The sequence below is a fragment of the Parasteatoda tepidariorum genome, chromosome 4 (assembly GCF_982258835.1).
Source record: "Parasteatoda tepidariorum strain Cologne lab strain chromosome 4, Ptep-v5.0, whole genome shotgun sequence".
NCBI lineage: Eukaryota > Metazoa > Arthropoda > Arachnida > Araneae > Theridiidae > Parasteatoda > Parasteatoda tepidariorum.
In genome coordinates, this window is record NC_141758.1 from 106,928,459 (window position 1) to 106,949,682 (window position 21,224).

A 21,224-nucleotide genomic window follows, 5' to 3' on the forward strand; every position below is an offset into this window, starting at 1 on the left:
CTTTTACTTAAGAGAAAAATTTTTCGGGCTCGTCATTGCTATATGTAATATATATGATACCTAACATAACATCTGCAATATTTTGTAACTATTTTTTTATTATACAGTTCAATTCCTCGTTGCCCAATTGTCTCCCACAGTAAATGATTCTAAAAACAGAAATACATTTATGTTTTGACGATTGTTAAAAATGTAATGCAAACAAAGTTATTGCCAGACTCCCGTAGGTAAAAAACAAAGTTCGTTATCCGAGGAAAAACGATTTATTGAATAAAAGACTCACAACCACACTCTCACTACATCCAGTTTGGTCGGGTCGGCATGGCAGCGCATGAACGGCAGTACTGCCAATAGCGCCATCTGTTGCGGAATAAGAGAAGTATTTTTGCCATTCGTAGATATTTATCACTAAAAAAAACTTTTTGTAAGATAGGGGCGCACAACCTTTTTGAGTGGCCACTTTACTCAAATTCTTAAAATTGGTGCTCTGAACAATAAATATTTTTACCAGTAAACTTAGTAACAAAATTAAATGCCTTTAATTATTAAAATTCATTTAATAATAAAAAAAAACAAATTTTTATTTGTCTTTTTATTAATAATTGATTTATTTATCTATCTATATATTTATTTGAGGATAAGAGATACTATAAACTCTAACAAAAAAACAAACAAACTATAAAGCTCATAGAATAAATAAACTACATACATACTTATTTTAATGGTAAGTAACATAAATTTGAATGAAATATTTTTAAAGAAAGAATTTGTTTAAAGAAAATTTATAAGGTTCAAGCAAAAACCAAAAATTAAAACTAAACTATTATAGTACAGATTAATAATCAATATTTTGTGAAGAGAAATTAAAAAGATTCAGAATTTTTTTTATTTTGCAAAAAAAGAAATAATGTGTTCAGAAGCACATCAACAGTTGGCGGACTGCTGGTTGCGCACCCCCATCTTAAGATTTCTGCAAAAATAGGGAGAAATTTAAGAAAACACGGGTAAACAGAAGATAGTTGTAAAATACGGGAGTCTTCGTTACAAAACAGGAGACTTGGTAGGCATGCTAATAACACACCGGTATACAATATTTTTCCTAATATTTAAAATATTATTTCTAATGTTTAAATAACTAGTTTGAAAATATAAGAAACATTGGCACATACTTTTGATGTTTCATTTTTAAATGTGCTATGAAATAATATAAGTCCAAATAAATTTTGTAAATAGGATGTTTTGTGTTTCTGAAGGGGGAGTAAGCAATATTAGACTAGGGGGGAATAAATCAAAATAGGATGGGAATCATTGTGTTCCAAGGAAGAGGGATAATTTTAAACACCATGTAAAAACTATAATACGGAAATTAGTGAGAGGATATTTAAAGGAATCTATTCCAATTGAAGAGATTACCTTTCCAGTAAACCTCTGCCTCTTCTCATGGGACTACGGGATGGACTCGGGGTATTTTCAGAATCTGATTCAGGTAGTAAAGGTTCGATTTGGGCAGGACGAGCAACCAGGTGGTGATCAACAGCTTGCTGAATCTGTTCGATTCCTTGATCTCTATTCTCAGGTTGAATTATACCAACTCCAGCAACTGCCGGCCTTAAAACCGGTTGCACCACGACATGCCGTGGCTCTTCCACGGGGCCCACTTTATTTATTGAAAGGCGGCACGAACTGATGAAAAGCTACAGAAAAAAAAATTATGTTATTTTTTAGAAGAGAATAAATTTTCTTATTTTTTAAAAATAAAATTGTACTTATCCAAAAAAAAAAAAAAAGATACAGATATCTTGATATAAATGTCAGCAAATTAGTGTGTCTCTGTTATAAATGTTAGCAAAATTATGGCCTACCAGTTATAGAAAAATCACCATGTCGGCATGATAAATGTTAGCAAAATTGTGTCACAGTTATAAATGTTTGTATGTTGCAAAAGTATTTTCAAAATCATATTTTGAAAGTGCAATATGACTGTTTGCTCAGAATTTTGTGAGTGCTTAGCATTAATTTTCCATTTAATAATTAGTATTATGCCCAAATACGTAAAAAAAAAAAGTAGAACAAGCTGTTTAATACCCAAATGTATTGAACTTTGTTTTATAAAATCGTACAAAAACATTAAAAGGTTCCACGCAGTAATTTTAAATTCTTGTTATAGCAAAGCAACATATTTTAAGTTTAGAAAGAGCGTGGGTTAATGCCCAGAGAGTTTGAAGAGGAAGTAGAAAATTTTTTTTGGTAGCAAGAGAAACGTTCTGTAAATTATTTAAATATTATATTTCATAAACCATTTTCAAGACAATGTTAAATTAAATTGCAACAATAAAATTGCTTCAGCTTAAAAGAAATTTGTACTCATATTTACTTATAAAATGTCTAAAAAAAAATTATAAATCATAAGATTCGTGAATTTTCATAATTAAGTCATAGAACTAAAACATAAAAAAAAGGGAGATGTTGGATAGTTCTGTATCCTGTGATAATAAACGTTTGCAAGATACAATAAAATAATAAAGAATTCTGAAGAAATAGGATTCGTGAATTTTCATAATTAAGTCATAGAACTAAAACATAAAAAAAAGGGAGATGTTGGATAGTTCTGTATCCTGTGATAATAAACGTTTGCAAGATACAATAAAATAATAAAGAATTCTGAAGAAATAATAAAAAAGAACTTACAATTACAACAGTCATACAAAATATGGCAAATAAGCTAGCTGTAATGAGAACAGCTAGCTGCCATGCTTCCCAGTTCTTGTCACTAAATATACTCTGTACAGTGATTCTTCGACCATTCACATATTGGTATGGAGATTCCTATGTAAAACAGATACAGTTTTAACAACATATTATAAACAAAAGGCATGCAATAAGTGACTTACATAATTCAAAGCTTGAAATTACTCATCAGATAGAGGGATCTTTCTGAGCCGTTGCTAACACAAACATGTTGCAATGCCAGGGGTCTCTTTAGAAGAAATTTGGGTCCGTTAGTGGACCCTTCACAAAATATCTTTTCATAAAAACGGACCCCTTCACAAAATAATTTATCTTCCAATTGGACCCTTCACATATTTGTTTATCTTCATTATTGTTTTGTTAATCGAATAAACCCTTCTCGGAAGGAGGGGGAAGAAAGACGGTTCGAGACAAGTTTTCCAAGTTTCCCTAAGTTTAAATTCCAAATGTAGTATTCTAAGAAAATATTTCTACTTTTTCAAACATCGTGTGCACATTCTTATTAATATTAACTCATAAAATTAATTAATTGAATATTATGCAAATAAAAATAAATTTCTGGCAAATTTTTTAAATAAAATATTATAAATTTAAGAATTGTTTAAGTTTACTTAATGCTTAACACATTAAAAGTGATTCATTATTAAGTTGTGTTATTTAAAATATGTCAATTGAAATTATTAAAAATATGAGTGATTTTGTATCTATTATTCCTCCAAAATGAATATTCTGTGTTGAGCAGTATAGGCTAAATACCAAATAACAGGACCCTATTTGCACAAATTCACAAAAGCAGGACCCTGGTTGAAAGAATGTGCTTATTTTATATTTACTCAGTACTCAGAAATTATAATTAGTTCTTTCACAATTTTACAAAAACAGGACCTTTCACAAAATGTCTGGACAGACCCCTGAATGCATATCAAAAGCATAATTTACGTATTCTAAACAATGTATTGTCAAAAAATATCAACAATACTATATTTCTTCAGTTTACCTTGAGCCAATATTTGCGTTTCATAAATTTCAATCCAGTAAAATTTATCATCACTCAGAATAAGTTTCTATTCAATAATTATCATTATGTACACTATTGGAGATATTATCTTTTTGATATGTAATCAATAATGATTATGATGCTATGCTAGTTGATATTTATAGGCATAAATATTGTTTAGTTATGTTTGTATTGTTATAATTAAGTATATAATTTTATACTCCATGCGTATTAGTGGTTATTTGCGGCCTGTGTATACCAGGTTGCTTGTACATGCTGTACAACTCATGGTCCCTATAACTGATAAGTACCAAAAAAAGTTGTTAAAGTTTTGGCATTCACAGGGTGTGTAGCCAAATCTTTCAACAAAAAAATAAGCACCTTTTAAGTACTCAAAAAATACTTTTAAGTACTATATACATTAACAAAATGCAAAATAATTTTCAAAGATTTCACATGATCATGATAAAATAACTAGTTTCTGACAAAGAACTCTTTTCTTGATTATATTAGCCGTTATAAAATGATCGAAAGATTTTTCTGTTCAATATCAGAGGGGGTGGAAAATTAAGTCTGAAATTGAGAATATCTTGCAAAATGGAGCAGAGTTGAGAGACAGCAAGTATTTTAACAAGCATGTAAAATTATTAGCAATTTCATACGCTACCAATCGGCAGTAAGCCGAAATGGATTGTGGTTGAATGAATTGGGAAAACGTTGAATAGAACAATGTGAAAAGCACACTTTTGCAAAATACATGGTGAAAACAGACACGGTAAAGAGAAAAATCTTTTCAAAATTGGAAAATTAAGCACTTTTTAAAACCATCCAATGAAAAAAGCACCTTTAAGGGCTTTTAAAAAATGAAAATAAGCATCTTTAAGCACTTTTTGAAAACGCTATGCACCATGCCTTATAAACTTTAAAATAATCATAAATATATAAGCAATTAATAATAAATATTATAATAAATAATAACATAATAATAAATAGCGAAATAAATTAGCAATAAAATAATTGTTTTTCCGTTAAAATTGAAATAGTAAATGCTTACACAAATTAAATTTTTTAAAGAGTACCTCGGAAACGATAAAAAAAAAAAGTTTATAGACAGAAATCAGAACAAGAAATAAGTTAGAAGCACACAAAAAATATTTTGTTCATGTTGAAGAGGAGACAGTTATTATCATGCCTTTGCCCATACCTGAAAAAAAGAAAGAAAAGAGGATTTTTTTTTTTAATGGAAGATTTTTTAAATATTTGCAAACCCATGCAAGAAAAAGATTAAAACAAATAGGATGTAAAAAACTAATTATTTCAAGGGCTTAAAACAGCTGCAGCAATCTTAAAGAATTTTTCAACTTAAGAGGATATTTTGTAATAGAGAGTAGACCTTGCACTGAATTTTAAAAATGAAATGAAGCTTACACTGCCATCATGAATATCCAATATTTTGATGGCACCACCAGCATTTTGCAATCTCTTCTTAACAAAATGTCCCAGCATCTCAGAGGCTGGTTTTAATTTCCCAATTTCTGTGTCGTTGTCGTGTTTAGTTCTGTACAGGAAAAACATTTTGATGACTCCTGATTGAGGCTGAAAAGAACACAAAATCATAATTACAAAGTAATACAATTTTATACTTCAATATTTAGTCAGCAATTAATAAAGTAATTTTCTAGGGTGCATAGCCAAATCTTTCAACAAAAAATAAGCATGTTTTAAGCACTAAAAAAATATTTTTAAGCACAATATACATTAACAAAATGCAAAATAATTTTCAAAGATTTTACATGATCATGATAAAAATAACTAGTTTTTGACAAGGAACTCTTTTTCTTGATTATAATAGCCATTAAGTAAATGATCAAGAGATTTTTCGGTTCGATTTCAGGGGGTGGAAAATGAAGCCTGAAATTGAGAATTTCTTGCAAAATGCAGCAGAGTTGCACATGAGAGTGCATGAATCTCACCAAACCCAGCTCACTATTTACACATGTGGACTCGCAAGTATTTCATCAAGCCTGTAAAATGATTGCATACGCTATGGACCAACAATATGCGGAAATAGATTGAGGTTGAATGAATTGTGAAAACGTTGAATAGAACAATGTGAAAAGCATGGTTTTGCATAATACATGGTGAAAATTGACAAGGTAAAGAAAAAGAATTCATTTTAGAAAAGGGAAAGTTAAGCACTTTTTAAAAACACCTAATAAAAAAAGCATCTTTAGGCCTCCAAAAAACGAAAATAAGTAAATTTAAGCACTTTTTAAAAATGCTATGCACCATGTTATCCTAGCCCAAAATTATCAACATACTGCTTTAGATGTACTAACTTTAAACAAAAAAAAAATTTGTAGATAATATGAGGTTGTAATGTGTTTAGAGTATCTTCCTTAAAAAAAAAGGTTACATACACAAATGGATGAAGCATATTTACAAACTAAACTTCACATTAAAAAAAAACATGATCATCCAGGCAATCTGCTTTCCGGCTTCCGTTACATTCTGGCTTCCATCTTCATCATAATTGTTCTTTTTACTGTCAGAGCAAATGTTTGTTCTTTGATCTTCGACGGACAGATTTTCCTGGTTCTGCTACTCACCATCAACTTCAGAATTTGTTTGCTACTCCACAGAATGTTTTGTATATTTTAATATGACTTGCAGACCATTTTTAACACAAGCTTGGATCTGATGAATATCTTGATGAGGGTGTGCCCCATAAAATGTGTGCTCAGTTTTTTTTCTTCTTCTTTTAATTAATTTACATCCACACACACCATATACAATCTTATTTCGTGATGACAGTCTAGCACATTGTTTGTTTTCCACGCAATGATTTAATCTCTTAGCAAGCACACAGAAAAAGAAAGCAATGCAGAGGAAGCAAGAATGGAGGAAGGGAAAGTATGTGAACAGGGCAGAGAAATAAAAGGGTCACGAGGACAGTGAAGAAGCTTGCAAAGCTGGATTCATCCGTTCCCTTTTGCAACAAAAGGAACGTCACATTGATGCAGTGTTATTTGCGAGTAGAGCAATATATGTTCTTGTCAGATCTTCGAGCGGATTCCACTGTGCTGCGTTCCGTGATGTCATCAGAACAGGCCGCAGAAAGAATGTGCCTGAAGGTTGCAGACATTTTTAAAGATAGTTTTATTAGCACAGACAAAAGCTGTCTGCAAGGGGATTTCATGTCCGTGACCATGTCGCCGTGTTCCTGCCACTGGAATCTTTAATAAATACGAAAAAAAAAAAAGGTAAATGAGGTAAAGAGGAAAATTGCAAAAGCAAGGAAGAATCTTGTGCTTCCAAGAAGAAATCTGTGGCGTTAAATGGGATGAAGAACTGGGTGGGATATTTTATTAGCTTATAACAGGTTCTTGTATGCAGTGAAAAATGGAAAACATACTCTACTGTATTAGTTAAAATTTTATTTTATGAAAATTATTATTACTTATAATTATTACTAGGTAATAATTTTAAAAACAATAATTCTTTAAATGATAAACACCATACACTATTATTTTCAGTACTGAATAGCATACCTCATATTTAGAAATTTTAACATCATCCAAATTTAAATTCAGATGTTTTGCAACAGCTTCTGTAATATCATGAATAACTTCCAAATGTGTTAGTGGCTCCCTAAGTTGTATAACCTTAAAATGTACAGAAAAAACCAAATCAGGTATTTAAACAATAAAACATACAAGCTGTGATTCTGCTAGGATTTGAAATGTATGCATCCTTAAAACCCAGGACTTTTTACTAAAAGCTTTTTTTTTAATTTATGAATTTTCTACCTATCTTTCCATTTATATTATTAAGTACATTCATAAAACACAACAAAGTACATTGAGAAGAATTATATTGGAAAAATTAAGGCTTTTAATTAGGACTGATCAAAGATTTGCTGCATCAAGGAAAAAAAGAAATGCAATTTTATACTTAGTTGTGAAATTGAAAAGTTTTTCAAAGAAAAAAAAAAGTTTATTGTTTGTGTGTTCTAATTTAAGACTTTCAATAGAAATAAATAAATAAATAAAAAAATTCTCATTTATAAGATTTTTAGAGTAAACACCTTGTTGTTGACATCCACAATATTAAAGCAACAATATAAATTCTAAAAAATAATAATAATGTTCATTGTTTGTGTTTTTTAATTTGCTTGAGATTTTCAATGGAAATTTTTTAAGAAAAAGTACAGTTTCTTAGTTAAAAAAATTAAATAAGAAAGTCCTGCATTTCAGTTGCATAGAGATGCAAAACTTTTGCCATTTGTTTTTTGAGAATATTCTTGGAAATATTCTTATCAAGGAGAATAGTCTCCTAGCTAATGTAATTAACACTATTTATTTCTCGACAATATTCTTGGGAATATTCTTCAAGGAGAATAGCCTCCTAGTCAATATAAATATCAGTATTTTAGAAATAAATTAATATTTCTAAAATTTAAAATTACATCAATAATATTTGTAAAATATAAACACTAAATAAATTTTATCAAATTTTTTAAAAATTATTAATATTTAAGATTTTTTATCAGATGAAATTGCTACAATAAAATTTTTTATCAGATAAAATGATTTAAAGAGAAACTTTTTTTGAAAATTGTTCTCCAAAACTTTCAAATAGGTAATTATTGTATAAGAATTAATATCTCAAAGATTTTTAAAAAAATGCATTGGGAACAAGCATAATTAATAAATACAAACTAGTAGTAATTGCTCAATAATTAAAATGAAACAAACATTCTTCAAGTATTATACAAAATTGTTCTCAAAAGTAATTCTGAAACCCTAATTTTGTCATAAAAATAATTCTAAAGCACAATTTAATCATAAATTATGCCTTTTGAGACATTATTCTTAATTTAGAATTTGTATTTATTGTAAAGAATTACACCATCATATTCAGCTATTAATCACAGAATAAATGAAGATAACAATGAATGTACTAGAGAAAATGAAATTTCATCTTCATAGCATAAAAATGATATTTTTTAACTATATTAAATTTTGTTAGAAAAACCTTCTTTATTAAGAATTTTATCAGCTTTTGCTCAACAAAGTTTACATTTCTTTCTCATTTTTTTAAATAAAGATTACTTTAGAAACTTGAAACCTTAAGATATTCTTGGTGCTCTTGTTTCAGAAGAAATATAAAAAATCAAAATCACATGTTCAGTTAAAAAATTGTTAGAATCACGGTTTAAAGAAAATACTTATATAAAAACTACCAATAATCTATTTTGTCTACTATAAGACAAGAGAATTTTCTCAAGTATTATTCTAATTTCAAGCAACACAAGAATATTCTCAAAATATTTTTGCTCTCTAAGAATTTTTTTTTTTTTTTTTTTTTTGAGAATATTCTCATCAAACATCTTGAAAAATTGCAAGCATTATTATTTCAGCAAGGGTCTGTCCAGGTTTTTTTGAGAGGTACCTATATTGTGAAAATTTACACATAATTTGTGAAAATTAAAAGTTACATTAAAAATCAAAACCAAAATATGGTAAAATGAAAAATTATCAATACAAATAAAAATCATTTATGACTGGTAAATTTCCCCATATATTAAAAAATAATTTTGCTATTGTAAAATTTTCGAGCTTAAAATTGTATCCAAATTTAAAAATCCATCGTCCATAGTTAAAATTTCAACTTACATTTAGAAGAACTAGAACTGAAAGTTATTTTCATTATGAGAACTTTCATTATTTTCGACAAGGTCATACAGAAAAAATTTTCATAAGGAAAAAAAAATTTCATACAAAATAAAGGCCAGTGAGAATAAATTTACAATAATGATAAGGATAACGATTGAATGTTTAGAATGATGTTCGAATTTTGATTTCCTGTATAGTTTATATAGAGAGAACCTCGATGTTTCATTTTAAAAAACTCTGGGATTTGTAGTTTTTTATGGGGATACAAAAAACACAATTTTAAGAAGCGGGGAACTTAGAACTTGCTTTTTATAAAGGATTTTGTGAAACTACCGTTTTTCTAAAGTTGAATTTGTGAAGGTACCACTAAACGGTAGTAAATTTGTCCTGGACAGACCCTTGTTCAGCTAATAAAATATTATAAAATAAATACAATAAAGTGACTTTTTAAAGAAAAAGTGGAAAAAAGAAACAGCAGAACTTACAAAAATTATCTTGTTATGATCAGGTATAATTTTGTCTATGAGGTCAGGTGATACAAGCTGAGGGGAACGCTGTAGTGCTTTGATTAACTCAGGATCATAATGTCCTTTGAAATGAATTTTCAATTTCTTATCAGCTTTTGGATAATCAATAAGGAGTTCATTCTCTATCGGCTCTTCTCCAGACATCTTTGGAATTGTTTCTAAAAATAGAAATTCATTGCTAGATTATTTCTTTTAATTGACTTAAACCAAAGTATAAAAATATGTAAAGAAAACAAACAGAAGCAGTGTCTCATAAATACAGTGACAAAGAGTTTTCTAATATGCTTGAAAAAAGAGATTCCAAACAATTAAATTACCATTTTATGCTCAGTAATACTTTAATTTCAAATCTGAAGTCCCGTATGTAACAAATAGTCCTGTCTAGTACATAAAAAAATTAACTTCCACTTATTTATACAATTATAAATATTATTTGAAAAGTTTATTTAGTAAATGTATATTTCAGTACCTTATCGTAAAGTTGATTACGAAAATAATTTATAAAATTCAGAATTCTTTCCACACTTGCGAAGTTTGTTCTGAATTTTTTTTCATATCTCTTATATAATAATATTTTATTTATTTCTTTAAAAAGAAAATCCATTGGCTCATTTAAAAGGAAATGGGGATGTTTCCGTATCGTGATCTGTCGTGCCAGCTTTAATCGCCAAGGTGCCACATAGATTTTAAACTTGAAATTTTTTTGTTAATAAAATATGTAGATGTTCGCCCGGGGGTGGTTAGGAGTTATACCTTTCAAGTTGGTACCTTTATGTGATGTTTTTTGATTTTTAGTTTCTTGCGGGCCTCTGCCCGGAAGTTTCCATGACTTGGCGATTATTTTGTCGGAGATCAGTATACGGAAATCTCCCCATGTTTTCTAGGGGGTGGCTATGAGTTATACCTTTCAAGTTGGTCCACTTCTGTAATTTTTCTTTAAATTTCTCTCTGCCGCTGCCCTGAAGTTGCCAAGACTTGGCGATTATCCTGCCACAGATCCCAATACGGATATCTCCCCAAAGAAATTTCAGAATTATGCAGTTGTAGGGGTAAAGAACACAAAAATAATTTATATGATTTTTATTTGTACTTTCAAATTGAAAAAAAAGCCTGAAAATTTGGCTGTGCAATCTCCTGTATCTAAGGAGAGATTTCCATATCGTGATCTGTAGCAGAATAATCGGCAAGTCTTGGAAACTTTTGGGCAGTGGCCCGCGAGAAACTGAAAAAAACATCACAAAAAGGGACCAACTAGAAAGGTATAACTCATAGACACTCCCGGGCGAGCGTCTACACGTTTTTTTTTTTTTTTAAAAATTGCAAGTTTAAAATCTGTTTGGCAAATTGGCGATTGTAGTTGGCGCGACAGATCACGATACGGAAATATCCCCGTATCTAAAACATAAATAATGCGAAATTACCCATTAACTAATTTGTAAGTAACATTAATTTCTTATTGTTATTTTAAACATACAGAAAAATAAAGAAAATTTTAATTGTCTACTTTTGTTTTTCTAGCCATGCCTGTAAATTAGTCACTTTTAACCTTGTAGGAAGAATTATTTAGATTTACATGTTTTATTATCTGCAATCAGCATTATTATTAGTTATTCATGTAACTTTCAAATAGAATCTAAATATTCTAGCTAGTTTTATGATTACAGTGCTATACAATTATGTTTCCGTGGCTTGCAATCCAAAAATTATTGTGAAACTCTGAATCAAATATTTCAGTTTAAATTGCACAACTAGAAGTGATTTTAGGTACATTAAAATGACAAACCCAATGTAGTGAACCAAATTTGAGAAATGAAACATAGATTGCATCCTACAGGATGAGCAAAAGGATGTATATATATATTTCAGTAACTGTAGGATCAGAAGAAAGAGTTAAAAGTGAATTCACAAAAGACTCAAGTTCACTAAAGAATTATTTTTATTAATTATGAGCTTACCGACAAATCCAAGAAACAATAAGGAAATCATTCCTCCAAAACATAGAACTAAAGTCATTTTAATAGTTTATACTAGTTCCGGTAAACAAATATATATTAGAGTTTATTAAATGTAAACATAGATTTAGAATTTTTGAGCATCTTAGAAGATAAACTTTACTTTACAACATTAAGATTTATCTTTTTGATCGAAGCTTTTTAATAATAAGTAACATTGTAACATTATTATTATGTAAACAAAAGTTTTCTGTCTAACGCCAAAATTCATTAAATTAAGATTTAGATTTAAAGCGTATCGATATTGAAATTAATATTTTTTATCGATTATTCACGTTAAATAATCAAACATTTTGAGCTGTTCTATGCATTGAAATAAATTTTATGTGGGTAATATTTTTTAATTATTTTGATAATTTAATTTTTTTTGGGAAAAATATCCAGTGTTATAAAAAAAAATTTTTGTTAACCGCTGATAGAAATGGCAACAATCATTTTGTATACAAACGTCGTTTTGGAGATTTCACTTTATGTGAAAAGTTGTTTTAATTAAAGTTTTGAAAATAAAGAGATTTTCCTTTAAATTTTTTTTGTGTAAATTTCCTATTTGCGTATTATTTGTATTTTTCGGGAACTTCGTCTCTTATATTAATAATGTTCATTTGTCAAATTTAATTTACTGCTGATTGACAATTAATTCCCTTTTCATTGGTTAACATAATGTTTTTGACTAAAGATATACTCACACCTTTTCAATTAAAACGATTGAGTGATCATCGGTATAATTCTTGTGGCCGTACGTTGCTTGATCCTATAGTTCAACCTTTCTGGAATTGGGCTGTTTTAAAGCTTCCATTATGGCTGGCACCGAATTTAATGACTATTGCCGGACTTTTAATCAATATTCTAACATCTCTAATACTAATATGCTATAGTCCCGATGGTCTGAAAGAGGTGAGTTATATTTAAGTTTGTTTAATCTTTATCCTAAAGAAACTTTTTTTTTTCTGATGGCTAAGATCATTAATGTGTATAAATGAAATAATAATTAGGGATATTTCCGTATCGTGATATGCCGCTCCAAGGTGCTAAATAGATTTTAAACTATTTGGTACCACGCAAGTTGAAAAAAAAATATGTAGATGTTTGCCCGGGGGTGGCTACGAGTTATACCTTTCGAGTTGGTCCCTTTCTGTGATGTTTTTTTTTTATAAAGTTTCTCGCGGGACACTGCCCGGAAGTTTCCAAAACTTGGCGATCATTCTGCCACCGATCACGATACGGATAAATTAACAGGCAGTATTATGTAACATCTACACCGCCTGTCATAACAATATGATGCCTCTAGTAATAATTGAAGATTCTGTTGATAAAGTTTCAGATGAGTAGAATCTTTCAAATGAAGGAGATATTTCTCTGAACAAATTGATTATTTTTAGCCCAAATTTTTCGAATTAGAAGATAATAAGGATGTTCACGAAATACAGTCATCTATCAGTTTTTAACAAAGCCGTTCTTACATTTTCCAATGGATTGGCATCAGTGGAAAGAGGTTTCTCTGCTAATAAAAGAATTGTCACAACTGAAAAATCAAGAATGATTCTGGATGCTATTATAAGCATTAGAAATATTGAAAATGCTTTTGCTGTAAAAACAAAGGGGATATTTCCGTATCGTGATGTGTTGCGCCAACTACTTTCGCCAAGGTGCCACATAGATTTTAAACTTGCAAAAGGTTTTTAAAAAAAACATGTAGATGTTTGCCAGGGGATGGTTACGAGTTATACCTTTAGAGTTGGTCCCTTTCCAGGGGTCTGTCTAGGTTTTTTTGAGAGATACCTATGTAACGTAACAGTGTGTGACAACTGAGCTAAAAGCATCAATTCCTCGAGAGGTAATGCTAAAATGATGTTGCTTGATAGACACACACGAGAAGTGATGTTCTTTTGTTGTGTAGTTGAAAAGAGAGTTTTTTCGAAGAAGAGATATTTCTTTGGGTAATATTTTGTGATTTTTCGTGTGAATGTTTAAATAAATTGTTTGGTACAACTCACGTCTTATTTCTGGTTGTTGTGACACAACAGAATTTCTCTGGTGGCAGCGGCGGGATATAGTAAGAGTAGTTGATTTAAGGTAGTCAGTGATTGTATATTTAGTTTTTTATCAGTTGTAAATTATGGCTTTTCTTAATAAAGCGAAAAAAGTGGATTTGATAGAATTGGCCGACGAATTAGGTGAATCTGTTCCACCTCAAGCAAATGTTTGTGAAATTAAAAAAATAATTCAAACTAGTCAACATTATGAGGCTGAGGATGTAAAGATCTGTTTGACTCGTATAACGGAGGAGAGAATTAGGCGAGAAGAACTTGAAAAACAAGAACGGCGAGAAGAACTTGAAAGAGAAAAACAAGAACGGCGAGAAGAACTTGAAAGAGAAAGACAAGAACGGCGAGAAGAACTTGAAAGACAAGAACGGCGAGAAGAACTTGAAAGACAAGAGCGGCGAGAAGAACTTGAACGGCAACATCAATTGGAATTGCGTAAACTCGAATTAGAAGCAAATTCTCAAATTCAGCACCAAAACAGACCGGTATCAGGTGAAACAAATCATAAAATACAGATTTTACAAATAACACCAAAATTTAATGAAGGTAAAGATGAAATGTCGTTGTATCTGATAAATTTTGAACGTCGAGCAGAAATTGCACAAATTCCTAAAGATGAATGGGTGCCTTACCTATTGAGCGTAGTACCATCCGACATTTCAAATATGTTGGCGAGAGAGTCCCCTAATGATGCCAATAACTACGACTTTGTAAAAGAATTGATTCTTAAACAATATAAGCTTAATGCAGAGGAAATCAAACAAAATTTTTATCGACATTTTAAATCACCTGAAAAATCTTGGCGAAATTTTGCACAAGAATTAAATTGCTATTTTAGCGAATGGGTTTCTGAAGCAAAAATTACCACTTTCGATGATCTTAAGAGTTTGATGGTTACCGAGCAAATGAAACGTCATGTACCAAATGACATAAGAGATCATTTTCTTGAAGATTGGATGGAATTGAATTCTTATTCCAAATTAGCCGGAAAATTGGACGACTATGAAAGTTTAAAAAACAGTTTCAAGGAAAAGTCTGTGCCTTATAATCGAAGTAACCAAAATGATTCTTGGCGATCTCTGAACCAAAGTGATACCAGAACTAAAGAAAAGTTGACTTGGCAGAAAAATAATGTTAAAGAAAATGTTCGCGAAAGAGAATTTGAAAGAAGAAGACAGCTTAGATGCTTTGAATGTGGTTCTTATGATCATCTACGCCCTCAATGTCCCAAGGTGAAAACAAATTCAGAAACTGTGGCTTCGCTTCACGTTTCGGAACCAAGGTTTCCTGATATAATGACACCATATACGAGCATTGGCGTGGTAAATGGCGTTGGCATTTCAATACTACGAGACACTGGCGCAACCTTGGATTTAATTCCTAGGAGATTTGTGAAACCTGAAATGTACACGGGTGAATTTGTTTGGATAAAAACTCCAATACAGGAAGAATCATTTTGTTTCCCATTAGCCGTAGTTGAATTAAACTGTAAGTTAGGAAAAGTGGTTACTAAGGCAGCTGTATTAGGTGATTCTCTTGATCAAGGGTATTATTTATTGGGTAACAAAACGGCTGCTCTATTGGAAAATTCGTTTGAAGTCCCAATGATAAGTGCTGTAATGACTCGAAAACAAGAAAAAATGAATGAAAGGAGGGAAGTAGAAAATAAAGATAATGTACAGCTCGGTATAGACGATTCCAATGAACACATCGTTACTTCTGATCAAACGGCGAAAAGCGATGACTTACTCACTGAAAAGATATTACCTTGTAATAAAGAATTTATTGGTATCGAACTGTTAAATACAGTAGAGAACCGATTATCCGGAACAATCGGGACTATCGCTATTCCGGATAACTGATTTTTCCGGTTTTCTGAATCGCTACAAAAAGCCGTTTTTTTAGTGTTAAACCCAACTAAAAAAAAAAAAATATTTGGAAATAATCTTAAAAATAAGAAAAAACAATGAGGTAATACACTAATGATTATTTCTGAAATGATGGTAAGGTAAACATCTTTCAAAAAAGAAAGAAAAATCCTAAAATCCTATGAGGAAAAAAATTTTTTTTTTAAAAATTGCTTGGAAAATTTATCGAATTTCGTTCCGGTTTTTTGGTTTTCCGGTTTTCTGATTTCCGGATAACGGGTTCTGTACTGTATTTCGCCACAAAATTTCCAAGAATCCCAAAGAGAAAGTGAAGAGTTTAAAATTATTTTTGAAAAGATTCGTGACTCTCCTTTGTCACAGAATAAGTACGAGATTTATAATGAAATTTTATATTTTATGAAGAAAGATAGAAGTGGTGAAAAAAGGAGGCTATTAATGGTACCAGAAAAATTTAGGTTTCAGCTGATGAACCTCTGTCATGAAAATGTTGTATCTCATCTAGGAGCTACCAAAACGAAGGATGCGATGGCAAAAAACTTTTATTGGCCAAATTGTTACCGAGATATTGAAGACTTCGTTAAAACATGTGATTTGTGCCAACGGGTTGGAAAATCTCAAGATAAAAGGAAAGCTCCTTTAAAGTTAGTGCCCGTTATTCCAGAGATATTCACTAAAATAAATGTCGATGCATGTGGGCCTCTCCCTATCACAGATTCAGGAAATAGATATCTTATTACTGCAATTTGTTTGTCTTCTAAATATCCGGATGCCATCCCAGTAACAGACATTAGCTCACCTAGAGTGGTGGAGGCATTATTGTTAATTTTTAGTAGAATGGGCTTCCCTAGAGAGTTACAATGTGATCAAGGAACGTCTTTTGTCAGCGCTCTTACAACAGAATTCTTGGAAAAATTTGGAATCAGAGTATTACATAGCTCTGTGCAGCACCCACAAAGTAATCCGGTTGAACGCTTTCATAGGACTATGAAAAGAATTTTACGCGTCCTATGCTTAGAGTCTGGAACGAATTGGGAGCAACATTTACCTCATGTGCTTTTTGCTTTAAGGTCTGTGGTACATGATAGTACCGGATTTACTCCAGCTGAACTAGTGCATGGAAAAAATCTTCGAACGCCCATGACATTAATTTATGAAAAATTATCTGATAAAATTGATTCTGAAAATACGGTCACGGAGTATGTTTTCTCCCTTTTAAATAGAATGCGAAGAAGCCAGGAACTTGCAATTCAGAACATGGAAGATGCCAAACAGAAACAAAAAATTTGGTATGATAAGAAAGCCATTAGGCGAGATTTTAAAATGGGCGACGCTGTTTTAGTTATAGCACCTACAAGACCTAATAAATTATCAGTGCAATGGATTGGTCCAATGAAAGTGGTGAAAAAACTATCTGAAACAAATTATGTGGTTCAAACTTTGGAAAAAGATACGACTCACGTGTATCACGTTAATATGCTAAAGCCTTATTTCCAAAGACCTGAAACCGTTAATTTAGTTCAACTGATGACTCCAAGTGCTTTGGATTTGCACTATTCGATGGAACCGGTTAATTTTGAAAATGAGGAGAAGGTTAAAAAATTATTGCAGGATAGTGAAGTAGAAACCCGACTGGATGATCACCAAATAAGCGAATTGAAACTTCTACTGGATAAATACATTGATTTGTTTTCAACTGACCCTGGTTGTACTCATTTAGTAGAATTTGATCTAGAATTAGAAACCGAAAAGCCAATATATACAAAACCCTATCGTATATCTCCTCGTCAAACTAAAATATTGAAAGAAGAAGTGGAGAAAATGCTGAAGGCTAAGATCATTGAACCAGGTGAATCTGATTTCGCGTCACCATTAATATTAGTTGAAGCTCCAGGAAAAGATCCTAGGCCATGTATAGATTATCGACGTTTGAATCAAATTACTCGTAGCCAATACTATCCTTTACCAAATATTGAAGAAAGAGTAGAGCAAGTGTCCAAAGCTAAGTATATAAGCTTAATCGATATGACCAGAGGATATTGGCAGCTGCCTTTGAGTAAAAGAGCTCAACGATATGCTGCATTTGTTACTTCTTTTGGATCCTTTAGACCACTAAGAATGGCTTTTGGATTAAAGAATGCACCTTTTTATTTTAGTAAACTAATGGCCGAAATACTAAAAGGATGTGAAAATTACGCTCTTCCATACCTCGATGACGTCGCCATTTTCTCGAACACTTGGGATGAACATATTATTCATCTCAACACCGCATTGGAAAGAATTCAAGACGCCAATTTAAAGATTAAGCCATCTAAATGTAAATTTGCACAATTCTATGTAAAATATCTAGGCCATCAAGTGGGACAAGGACAAAGAAGTCCAGGAGAACTCAAGGTAAAAACTGTTGAAGACTTCCCTGTACCAAAAACCAAGAGTGAAGTGCGGGCTTTCTTGGGACTTGCTGGATATTATCGTAAATATATTCCAGAGTTTTCCTTAATCTCAAGCCCAATAACGGATTTATTGAAAGGAAAATCTAAGAAGGAGTCTATACTTTGGAATGACGAATGTCAAAAGGCTTTCATAACCCTGAAATTGAAGTTATCTGAGAGCCCCGTTCTGTACAGTCCTGATTTTGATAAACCCTTTATAGTACAGTGTGATGCCTCAAACCTTGGAATGGGTGTAGTATTATCGCAAATCAATGATAGAGGAGAAGAACATCCCATACTATATTTAAGTAGAAAATTCAGTGAAGCTGAAAGTAGGTACAGTACCGTAGAAAAAGAATGTTTGGCAATTATATTTGCTGTCAAGAAGTTAAAGTGCTATATAGATGGTCCTCACAAATTTATAATTCAAACAGATCATAATCCTTTAGTATGGCTTAAACAAAACACTGGAATCAATTCCCGACTATTACGATGGGCCTTATCCTTGCAGCATTTGAACTTCGACGTTATACATAAACCTGGAACTATGCATATCAATGCTGATAGTTTGAGCCGACTAACTTAGTCATTTGGGCACATCAAGTTGAGCCTGTTGTTAACTTTTATTTTCCTATTTACAGATAAACAAAACAGTTTTATGTCAGCCCATATAAATCAGTTTTGACAAAATTTTATGTAAGTTTTTTTGCCATTTCCTACTTTTGCAAAGAAAACTCTGTGGAAGGGAGGAGTTAGACTGTAACGTAACAGTGTGTGACAACTGAGCTAAAAGCATCAATTCCTCGAGAGGTAATGCTAAAATGATGTTGCTTGATAGACACACACGAGAAGTGATGTTCTTTTGTTGTGTAGTTGAAAAGAGAGTTTTTTCGAAGAAGAGATATTTCTTTGGGTAATATTTTGTGATTTTTCGTGTGAATGTTTAAATAAATTGTTTGGTACAACTCACGTCTTATTTCTGGTTGTTGTGACACAACACCTATTTTGTGAAAATTTAGACATAATTTATAAACTTTAAAAAAAATATTAAAAACCCGATACAAAAATATGGTAAATTAAGAAAATATTTTCAAAAATACTTAAAAAAAAACTTGAAAATATGTTAAAAGTATTTTGTGAAACTACCGTTTTTCCTATAATTGAATTTGTGAAAATACTGCTAAACGGTAGTAAATTTACCCTTGACAGACCCCTGCTTTCTGTGATGTTTAGTTTCTAGCGGGCCACTGTCCGAAAGTTACCAAGACTTTGCGATTGTTCTGTCATAGAACACATTACGGAAATCTCCCCAAAGCAGAAAGGTTACACAGGGTGCATAGCGTTTTTAAAAAGTGCTTAAAGGTGCTTATTTTTGTTTTTTAAAGGCCATTAAAGGTGCTTTTTTTATTGGGTGTTTTTAAAAAGTGCTTAATTTTCTCTTTTTCAAAATGAGATTTTTCCTTTACTATCTTGATTTTCGCTACGAATTATGCAAAAAGACACAGTTCACATTAACACAAGATTAAAAAAAAAAACGTCCATTGTCAAAAACTTTCCAACCTTGCCTAGTTATGATATTGTTTTAAAGTGCTTAAAAACATTTTTGAGTTCTTGAAAAGTGCTTAAAAGGTGCTTATTTTTTGTTGAATAGTTTGGCTATGCACCCTGTTACAGATATTTACATTATCAAGATTGAATTTTATTAGGATGCATATGCTAAATTCAAATTCCAAAAGACTTCCCTATTAAACAAAACAAACTCTCTAACAAAAAGGAATTGACATCCACAAGTAAAGAAGATGTACCCTCACACAAAGCCTGATGACATAAGAGAGTGAGAGTAGTAACGAGAACCTAGTCAATGACTGTTGAAAGTAACCAATGTCTCAAAACTCTAGAATAAAACGAAAATGCATGAAAAAAGTCTAGGCAGCTCTGCCTGCCTTTCAAATGTTGACTAATGATGCTTTGAAAGATGCTGGACTCAAAAATTTGCCTAAGAAAATGCTTCCTATAAAAACAACTTTAAAGAGATTTATTTGTATTATTTTTAAGTAAAAAATTTAATATTAGTCCAGTTAATGAAAAGTTAAAATAAGTTATTTTGATTTTAGTAATCTATTATTATAATCTTTGTAATTTCATAGAAAAAATTAATAATCGAGGTAAATTATTTAGGTAAGCTTTTAGTATTAAATGATTGGTACTGAACAAAATTTGTCATGATTTTAACTATTTTTTAAAAAAATCATGGAAAGTCGTGAATTTTGGTTTATGAAAAATCTAATTTTTAAAATAGAATTTTTTCCTCCCCCCCCCCCTGATGTGTCGAATATCTGAATTTGTAACAAAACCCCCTCACAGTCATATTTTATTAAAATATAAGAAGCTTTTATCATGTTCTTTAAAAACTATGGTGTTCTTTCAATAAATGAAATTTAAAACACCGTGAATTACCTTTTAAATTTCTGTGATTTCAGAATTTTTGTTATTTTTTTTCTTATCTTATCAATTTAAAATTCTAACTGAAGCAAGCCAGTCATTGGCGAATTTTTTTAATTTGGAAATGAGAACAGAAAAATCTGGAGTATTTCTTTCCAATGAACAAGAAAAGTATCTTTAGAATATAATTCTGCAGAAAAAAAGATGAAAAATTATTTGCCTTTGTATTTTTTTCACTTATTTTATTGCTTCAACTCTTTCTTTACCCTGTTTTTTTAATTTAAAATCTATAAATATAAAGATGCAGAGTATAACAGTTTTGGCAACCTAAAAATAGCGATCGAAATAGAGGAGGGCCCTACATAAAGGTTTCTTTCCTGGGCTCACAATATGCACAACAAAAAAATGTTTAGTATAAGATAGTACCAAAAAAAAAAGAAAAAACTTAGATTACTTA

The 21,224-nt window shown here is 30.9% G+C and overlaps 3 protein-coding genes across 6 annotated transcripts in view; 2 read left to right on the top strand and 1 right to left on the bottom strand.

Moving 5' to 3' along the window:
- Positions 1–12,186, bottom strand: part of LOC107453220 (tyrosine-protein phosphatase non-receptor type 5) — a 29,497-nt gene extending 17,311 nt beyond the window's left edge. The window contains exons 1-6 of one of the 2 annotated variants that reach the window (XM_043051601.3): positions 11,906–12,186; positions 9,909–10,108; positions 7,297–7,410; positions 5,174–5,341; positions 2,689–2,826; positions 1,414–1,694 (exon numbers count right to left, since the gene is read on the bottom strand). In XM_043051601.3, coding sequence (XP_042907535.1) covers positions 1,414–1,694; positions 2,689–2,826; positions 5,174–5,341; positions 7,297–7,410; positions 9,909–10,108; positions 11,906–11,963 — 959 coding nt within the window. In that variant the 5' untranslated portion in view covers positions 11,964–12,186. The remainder of the gene's footprint in view (positions 1–1,413; positions 1,695–2,688; positions 2,827–5,173; positions 5,342–7,296; positions 7,411–9,908; positions 10,109–11,905) is intronic. The other variant, XM_071182825.2, reaches the window with a different exon arrangement.
- A 194-nt stretch (positions 12,187–12,380) lies between these two features.
- The window catches only part of LOC107453226 (choline/ethanolaminephosphotransferase 1), a 35,662-nt gene continuing 26,818 nt past the window's right edge, over positions 12,381–21,224 (top strand). For all 3 annotated transcript variants that reach the window (XM_087161883.1, XM_016069958.4, XM_016069960.4), the window contains exon 1: positions 12,381–12,856. In XM_087161883.1, coding sequence (XP_087018009.1) covers positions 12,623–12,856 — 234 coding nt within the window. In that variant the 5' untranslated portion in view covers positions 12,381–12,622. The remainder of the gene's footprint in view (positions 12,857–21,224) is intronic.
- LOC147812530 (uncharacterized) lies at positions 14,000–18,911 on the top strand. Its single transcript, XM_087160425.1, has 3 exons — positions 14,000–15,140; positions 15,240–15,553; positions 16,151–18,911. Exons 1-3 carry the CDS (start codon positions 14,079–14,081, stop codon positions 18,909–18,911), a joined length of 4,137 nt encoding a protein of 1,378 aa, XP_087016551.1. The 5' UTR covers positions 14,000–14,078.

What these genes read in the sequence shown, in the direction of transcription:
- LOC147812530 (XM_087160425.1), top strand. Translation starts at nt 14,079, where the DNA reads ATGGCTTTTCTTAATAAAGCGAAAAAAGTGGATTTGATAGAATTGGCC. An exon ending in TGACTTGGCAGAAAAATAAT is followed by an intron (nt 15,141 to 15,239) that starts GTTAAAGAAAAT and finishes CAATGTCCCAAG; the next exon opens with GTGAAAACAAATTCAGAAAC. An exon ending in GGTGATTCTCTTGATCAAGG is followed by an intron (nt 15,554 to 16,150) that starts GTATTATTTATT and finishes GATTTCCGGATA; the next exon opens with ACGGGTTCTGTACTGTATTT.